Raw genomic sequence first — 8,737 nt, 5'->3', positions numbered from 1 at the left:
TATATTTTAATATGATATTTAAACTATTTTTTATTAATAATCATTAAATTTTACTTCAAAAGTTTCACGTGTTATCCAGAGCTAAAAGTACTAGATTGTTATATACTCATTTAGATTTGTCTATTGACGTTTCTCATAATTATGTAGTTGAATTTATTTTTTTTCAAGTTATGTCCCACTTTAACCGTTAATCGTTGATAAAAAATTATTAGGAATAAACATCTCGAAGTAAAATAGGAGAAATTATTTATGTTATGATTTAATGATTTTTTTTACAAACAAATTGTACTGTCTAGTTATGAGTATTTAAAAAATGTAAGAACTTTGACACTTCTGATATAAAGAATATAAGATTAGAGATAAATCCAACAAAGTAAAGATAGTAAGTGTAAAGATAGTAAGGTGCAATACAAATTCTAGTAAAACTTAAAATAAAACCCAAAATTCTGAATTATGTGACTAATAATAAGATTTAAAATTAATAAATAAAATTATAAATAGTAAAAGTTCAATTAGACTAATGAAATTCAATACTTTATAGTATAAATAGAAAGATCGATAAATAAATAGATAAGGAGAGCGTGCCTTGCTTTTCTCTCTTTATCCTTCTTTAGTTTCGTTCAACTCTTTTTCTTCAATACCAAGGCTCTCTGTTCAATTCAGAAATGGGGCTGTGATTTATTGTACATGTGTCTTTTTACACTGAAAACATGAAAAGTGATTCCAAGAGATAGTGTATATCCTTGTACCTACACACACAATAAGTACCAATCTGCCAGCAGAGGAGGAACTTGAGGTGGCTGAGAATGTGAGAGATTGATTCCGTGTTACCCAGTTGATAAATTTTAGGGTGATATGAGGTATGGAGGAAGGGAAGCGCGCAATGGTCAGAGGTATGGAGGTCATGGACGGGAAGCTTGGGGAACTAGTCAATCACAGGACAGGGAGGTACCGACCACGAGAAACGAAAATCAGTAGATAATACAACATTGTTCTTTTTCTCAAATTTCCCACATGGTTTTGGTGAGCTGGACATGCACAAGGTGTTTCAAAGGTGGGTAAGGGTGAAAGAAGTATTTATCTCTCGTAGGCTAAATAAGTGGGGGAGGAGGTTTGGTTTTGTGAGATTTTTTGAGGTGAGAAACGTTGGGAGGTTGGAGAAGGAACTTGACCAAATTTATATAGGAAATCTGAAGCTGCACGTTAATGTTCCGAGGTACCGGAGGAACGGGGTAGAAGATGGAAGGGAGCAGAGGAAGGAAGACTTGAAGCAACAACTGGAGTTGCCAAAAGAAACAAGGAAGCAGAGTGTGGTAGGTCTGGGGGTAACTGGGTCATCAATAAAGAAGGAGGTCTGGGTGGAAAAAGCTCGAAAGAAATCCTTTGTTGAAGCAGTTGTTGGAGGCTCTCAACAGCAATGGAAAGGACCAGTTTTTAAGACACATCAACAGTTTTTACCGTGGCTGGAAAAAAGCTCAATTGGCCAGTTTAATGCAGAGTTAGACTTTGCCCATCTGGAAGAGGAGTTTGTGAAGGGAGGTATGGACATGGTCAGGTTGAGGTATATGGGTGATAGATTGACCCTAATCACTCCAAGAGTAGAGGAAAGCATGAAGGCTCTTTTTAACCTCAACAAGGAATGGTTCGATAGCATCTTTGATTATATAAAACCGTGGTCTGAGAATCATGTAGCGGATCATAAACTGGTATGGGTCAGATGTTATGGCTTGCCCTTCTCCCTGTGGGATGAGGATTGTTTTGCCAAAGTAGTAGGAGAAATGGCAACTCTGGTGTCTGTAGACAACTCAACGCTGGTATGGGAGAATTTAGAATTCGCTAGACTCCAAGTCAGGATTCTGAAAAATTGTAATGCAAGGTTGAAGAAAGACATGAGGATTAACAATAAAATTTACAGCATTTTTATTGAAGAAGAAAACCCAAGCGCCAAGGGAAATCCGTGTAAGTGTAGTGCTTATGAGTTCGGCTCCTCCGATAGTGTATCTTCGGTGGACACCTACGTAGAAGAGACAGAGTTGTCGGTCAATAGCTGTGAGGAGGAGGTGGAGCGGTGCGACGGAGGGGCTACGTGGCACAAGGGGGAGGAGAACGAAGGTGGGGATCAGGCCTCGCAAGAGACAAAAATGTCCGGTTCTGGGGAGTCTATGACAAAAGGAATAGTTGGTCGGCTTAAAGTGTGTTAGAGTTTCACGAATGGGGAAAGGGAGATCCACAAGGGTTCAGAAGAGTTGATGTTAGTCAACTTGCCAGCGTGGGTATCTGATAAAGTGGAAGGTTATAGTTGTCCTAAACATGATGATCTGGCGAGGTTAGTGGTGGACGTGGAGCATAGTAATTTTCTTTACACACTTTTTATTTCGTTGGGCCACCATGGCAACCAGTCGGCCCAGTTGAAGGAAAGCCAAGATCTAGGGCCAGCCCGTGAGGAAGGGTGTGGAGGGGGTAATCTGCAAGATAGAGAGATCTTTGACTCCGATGCGCCCCTTAGAAGCCATGTAGAAGAACTGGTATGGCAGGAGCTTGAAGAGGGGAGCAAAGCTGCACAAAGAAAGAGGGATAGTGGCGAAGAGCTAATGGTAAGGGGCCTCGTGAATAAGTCCACACCTCGTAAAAGTAAGAAGAAAGGGCTGTGGGAATTGGGAGAACCAAGCACCCATCCCAGGCGTTCGATAAGAATAAGTGACAGAGCTGCTCGGTTAAGGAATTCTTCTTACTCAGCTGAAACGCCTACAACAGCAATCTCTGATGGAGACATCTTTAATTGTAGCGCCCGAATATACGATCTGGAAGTTGTGGAGGAATCAAGTATGCTATGGGAAGTGGGTAAATGTATGGGTGTTGCTTGCAGAAGAGAAGAAGTAGAGGTGGTTAAGGAATATAAGTGTATGGAAGTGAGAGACGCGGAGTGTATGCAGAGGTTTGAGGAGGGGAAGAAGCCTGGTTTTTATGTTGATCTTTAATCTAAATATTAGAGGTCTGGGGGGAGGAACCAAAGCCAGATACCTGAGGCAAGTTATTGCGGGTGAGGGAGCAGAAATTGTTTGCATACAAGAAACAAAGACCACTGTATTTTCCGATGCTAGATGCTTTGTGTTATGGGGGGATAATGAGGTGGGGTGGATACACAATGAAGGGGAAAATGGAGGAGGTAGTCTATTGACTATGTGGAAGAAGTCTGCGCTTGGTTATGAGAGTCATGTCATGGGAAAAGGGTTCATTGCTTTTTTCGGGAAACTCCTTAGATCTGATCTGAGATGCGTAATTGTAAATGTCTACGCTGCTTGTACATACACAGATAAGGAGAGGCTATGGGAGGAGTTATCTAACATTAAAGCAGCATCACAGGATCTGTTATGGTGTTTTTGCGGGGATTTTAATGCAGTTAGAACCAGAAGTGAGAGGAAGAGTATATATGGAAGCGTTGGGTGCTCTAGGGAGACCTACGGTTTCAACAATTTCATTGAGACAAATCTGTTATTAGATCTGCCTCTAGTAGGGAAAAAATACACCTGGTTTAAAGCAAATGGCTCGGCAAAAAGTAGGTTGGATAGAATTCTTGTATCTGAGGAGTGGCTACAGGTATGGCCAAGTAGCAAGCGGTATATACAGCGGAGGGAAGTGTCGGACCATTGCGCCATTGTGGTTAAATCGGTCGACAAGGACTGGGGGCCTAGACCGTTTAGAACCATTGATGCATGGCATATGGAGAGGGGGTTCACTAGGATGGTGAAGGAAATGTGCCAGTCATATGTTGTTCAGGGGAATGAAATAACAAAGCTCAAGGACAAAATGAAAAGGCTAAAGGAAGACCTCAAGGTATGGAATAAAGATGTGTATGGAAACTTACATACCAGGAGGAGGGCCATCATACAAGAAATTGAAAGCTTGGACTGCCAGGACCTCAATGCTGTCCAACATGGAAGTGTAAGGGTGGAAAGATTGGAATTGTTGAGTCGAATGCGGGAGATTGATAGGAAAATTGACTCACTTGTAAGTCAAAAGGCTAGAATGAATTGGCTGAAATTCGGGGACGCTTGCACCAAATTCTATCATTCATCCATTAAATGGAGAAGACTTAGAAATGAACTCAAGGGTGTGGAGATTGGGGGTCAATGGTGTGAGGAACCTTGCACGGTCCGAATAGAAGCAACGAAGTTGTTTGAGAATAGATTTAAAGCAACAAAGGACCTGGGGGTGCGACTTAACGCAGTGGATTTTAAAAGACTAAACCAGGAGGAAAACCGGTCTCTTATGGCAACGTTTTCAGAGGAGGAAATCAAGGAAGCGGTGTGGCAGTGCGAAGGATCTAAGAGTCCTGGCCCGGATGGTTTCAACTTCAATTTCATTAAAAAAAGCTGGGACTATATCAAAGATGAGCTAGTTACAGCCTTGGCTGTGTTCCATGATACATGTTGTATACCAAAGGGGTGTAATGCATCATTTATAGCACTGGTACCAAAAGTAAGGGATCCCTCTAAGCTAGAACATTATAGACCAATATCTCTAGTGGGGGCTATATATAAAGTCATATCAAAGGTGTTGGCGGGCAGAATTAAAAAAGTGCTACCCTTTGTTATTGATGACTGCCAATCAACGTTTTTAAAAGATAGAGGGATACTTGATAGTGTTCTCATGGCAAATGAAGTGGTAGAGGATCTGAGGAGGAGTGGGAAATCTGGGTTGTGCTTGAAGGTGGATTTTGAAAAGGCCTATGATTCAGTTAGGTGGGAATTTCTCTATGATATGCTCCTGAAGTTAGGATTCCAAAGTAAATGGGTCGATTGGATGCGTGGATGTCTGGAATCTACATCAGTATTTGTTCTTGTGAATGGTAGCCCAACAGAGGAATTCAAGCCAACAAGAGGCTTGAGGCAGGGAGATCCCCTTGCCCCCTTTCTCTTCTTAGTGGTGGTAGAGGGTTTAGCCGGGTTAGTAAGGCAAGCAAAGAAGGCTAACCTACTATCAGGTGTCAAGATTGGAAGAGAGAAGGTTGAACTTTGTTCTCTACAGTTTGCAGATGACACCTTATTCTTATGTGAGGAGTCTCATAGGAATGTGGTCACTATTAAGGCAATCCTTAGGGGGTTTGAGCTAGCCTCAGGTCTGAAGATTAACTTCCATAAATCCAGAATTGCAGGTGTAAATGTTAACCGAAATGCCATGGTAAGCTATGCAAAGACATTGAATTGTGATCAGATGGGAGTCCCGTTTAAATATCTGGGCTTGGAGGTGGGGGGGAATCCAAGAAAGACTACTTTCTGGGAGCCAGTTCTAAGTAAGCTGAGAGTCAGACTCAATGCATGGAGAGGGAGATTTCTATCTTTGGTTGGGAGAATTTGTCTCATCAAATCAGTTATAACTGCTGTCCCTCTTTTTTATCTTTCGCTTTATAAAGCACCGGATTGTGTGTGCAAAAGCATAATCAGCCTACAACGGAGGTTCCTATGGGGTTGGGGGAAGGAGAAAAAACCGATTGCTTGGGTAAGCTGGGAAGTACTGTGTAAACCAAAGGAAGAAGGTGGGTTGGGAATAAGAGATATAAGGAAGTTCAACTATGCTCTTCTGGCTAAATGGAGGTGGCGCTTGATATCTGAAGAGAAAGGGAGGTGGAAGGAGTTGTTGGTTTCCAAGTATGGGGTGGATCTAGAATGCCGGCAAATACCAATAAAAGTCCAATCCTGGTGGTGGAGAGACCTACATAAAGTGTGCACGGAGGGTGAAGGAGAAGGTAGGTTTAATCAACAAATTGTATGGAAAGTAGGAAGTGGAGACAAAGTAAGATTTTGGGAGGATGCATGGACCGGTAATAGTAGTCTCAAAACCTTATTTCCTAGGCTCTATTCAATCTCTTTGAACCAGGGCCAAAAAGTGGAAGAGGTTGGCTCTTGGGCAGACTCAATATGGGAATGGAAACATAGATGGAGAAGTGCTAGATTTGAGTGGGAAAGCATGTTGGAATCAGATCTGGCTATGCACTTATCAAGAGTTAGGGTATCAAGGGATCAGGAAGATATTCGGGTGTTGGGGTTCGATGATTCGGGGCTTTTTTCTGTTAACGCTGCGTATGAATGTATAGCTTACCCGGTTAGAAGCTCCCAAAATGTTGTATTCAGTTATCTCTGGAAAATCAAAACCTTCCCCAGTGTGTTAACCACAACATGGAGAGTCCTTATAGGTAGAATACCTATAAGAGAAAATTTGAGCAGAAGAGGGGTGATCTTGAATACAATTCTCTGCGCAATGTGTGAGTTAAAGGAGGAAACATGTCAACATACATTCATTGAATGTGATGCTGCTCAGAGGGTGTGGGTGTTATGTCTTAGATGGATCGGTATTGTGTCGGTCCAGCAGAATACCATCTTATCTCATTTTGAAAGCTTTTACCTACCCCAACTTAGTAGTAGACAAAACCTCTTTTGGAAAGGAGTGTGGGCAACTACAGTGGCAAGTATTTGGGAGCAAAGGAATTCCGTTGTCTTTAGTCAAGGGAAAGTAGATGTGGAGGAGATTGTTCAGAAAGTCCAGCTTAAATCCTGGCAGTGGCTAAAGCACAGGGGCTCCTCTTTTAACTATTCTTTTACAGATTGGATGCTGAATCCCCTTATCTGCATTAGAAGTTACAAATAAATGGGGAAGGATGTCATGATCGCTGGTCGATGAAGCGACGTTCTCCATATGTGTGTAGTCGGTGGTCGCCGAAGTTATGCAAGGTCAACATGATCGCCGGTCGATGAAACGACGATCTCCATGCGTGCGTAGTCGGTGGTCGTCGAAGGTATGCAAAGGTCAACATGATCGCCGGTCGATGAAGCGGCGTGGTCAACATGATCGCCGATCGATGAAGCGGTGTTCTCCATATGCGTGTAGTCGGTGGTCGCCGAAGTTATACAAGGTCAACATGATTGCCGGTCGATGAAACGACGATCTCCATGCGTGCGTAGTTGGTGGTCGCCAAAGGTATGCAAAGGTCAACATGATCGTCGGTCGATGAAATGGCGATCTACATGCGTGCGTAGTCGGTGGTCGCCAAAGGTATGCAAAGGTCAACATGATCGTCGATCGATGAAATGGCGATCTACATGCGTGCGTAGTCGGTGGTCGCCAAAGGTATGCAAAGGTCAACATGATCGTCGGTCGATGAAATGGCGATCTCCATGCGTGCATAGTCGATGGTCGTCGAAGGTATGCAAAGGTCAACATGATCGTCGGTCGATGAAACGGCGATCTCCATGCGTGCGTAGTCAGTGGTCGTCGAAGTTATGCAAAGGTCAACATGATCGCCGGTCGAGGAAGCGGCGTTCTCCATATGTGTGTTGTCGGTGGTCGCCGAAGTTATACAACGTGCATGGGTAACTTGTCGCGTGGCGAGGTGTATGTAGGTGGCCTTGGTTCTGGGTGGTTCGGTAAAGTTGAATGTTGCTTTGAGGTAACCTGTTGGTTATATTTTTGGGTATGGTTTTCTCACTTTAAGATTGTTCTGCTCCAACCATAAATGAGAGTTTCTTTTGTGGATGATATAAGAAGTCCACTTCTGGTTACTGTATATGGGTTGGGATACCCCTGAAGTATCCCCTTTAATTTTATTTATTCATTGCTGATAAAAAAAAATAGATAAGGAGAGTGTTTTAAGAGATATATTACATAATTAAATATGTTCTAACTTTATCATAGGAGAATCTTGCCATACACTTCACATGTTCGACAAAATGTGAAGCCGTGAATATTGAAAGACAGGAAACTACAAGAAACCAGCTCGGGAAGTACAAATGAAGAAAGGAATGAAGACCTAAAAGATTGGTTGGAATTATCTTAAAGTCGGTTAAGAAAAGAACATGTGTTTTTTTGTATGGTTGGACCTAAAAGATTACTTGTATGGTTTTTTGTTTTGTTTTTATATTATTTTTTCGCTGCAAATATAAAAAATAGTCGGATAATTGCAAAAAATTATTTTTCCTATTTACATTTCATTTGCATTACAAGTTTAAATAGATAGGAAGCAAATGAAAATTAAAAACAATATTAAAAAGAAGTTTAAATTGAATGTGTGTGATTTTAGAACCGTGCTAATGTAGGGTTGGTTATATCACTATTTCTGGACTTGTTGGCCTAACCTTCTCCGTTAATATGTAAACCTCGGGTAATTAGTGAAAAATTTATATTTTAACCCTCAAAAATAGAAAACATTATTTAACTACATATTTCAATAATATTAAAATTAGTACTTTAAGTTGAATTTTTTTTAAAATTAATTAAATGTTAAATTATTAAGCAGTTATTTCTTTTATGTCTAATCTCTCTAGTTAGTTTTAATAGGGAGAATATTAAAAAAAAATTGCTACTGAAATTTTTGTGTGACAGCGTTAAAAAAAAAAAAAGAAGCGCAGAGAACCTACCCCTCCACCACTGTTCTTTTTTTCTTCTTTTTTTCTCTTTCTCTCTCTCTTTCCATATTCTCTTCTCTCCCTCTCTCTTAATTTTCTCTCTCAATCTTCATCTATTTTAGAATCTGATTGGACCACGTTGTAGCTGGCGAGTTAAGGAACATTTCTACCCGATCAGATTTTCAAACAGAGTAAGTTCATTTTTACTCTAAATATCTTTTGTTCTCTGTTTTTCCTTAGGATTTAGTCATCAATCTTAGTGGGGTCAGTTGAGAAGTTTAATCCTCTCAACTTATTCTATTATATACTAAATTTTTGTTTTGTTAGGATAACTTGCA

General features: G+C 41.1%; 1 protein-coding gene across 1 annotated transcript; it reads left to right on the top strand.

Annotated features, from left to right (window-relative positions):
* The first annotated feature begins 1,034 nt into the window (after positions 1 to 1,034).
* LOC137805527 (uncharacterized) lies at positions 1,035 to 2,201 on the top strand. Its single transcript, XM_068605470.1, has one exon. The coding sequence runs from the start codon at positions 1,035 to 1,037 to the stop codon at positions 2,199 to 2,201; it is 1,167 nt and encodes a 388-aa protein (XP_068461571.1).
* The last annotated feature ends 6,536 nt before the right edge of the window (positions 2,202 to 8,737 follow it).

Source organism: Phaseolus vulgaris, chromosome 3 (assembly GCF_000499845.2).
Source record: "Phaseolus vulgaris cultivar G19833 chromosome 3, P. vulgaris v2.0, whole genome shotgun sequence".
Lineage (NCBI taxonomy): Eukaryota > Viridiplantae > Streptophyta > Magnoliopsida > Fabales > Fabaceae > Phaseolus > Phaseolus vulgaris.
Note: the sequence above shows the minus strand (reverse complement) of the source record. Positions and strands in the feature narration are given on the sequence as shown.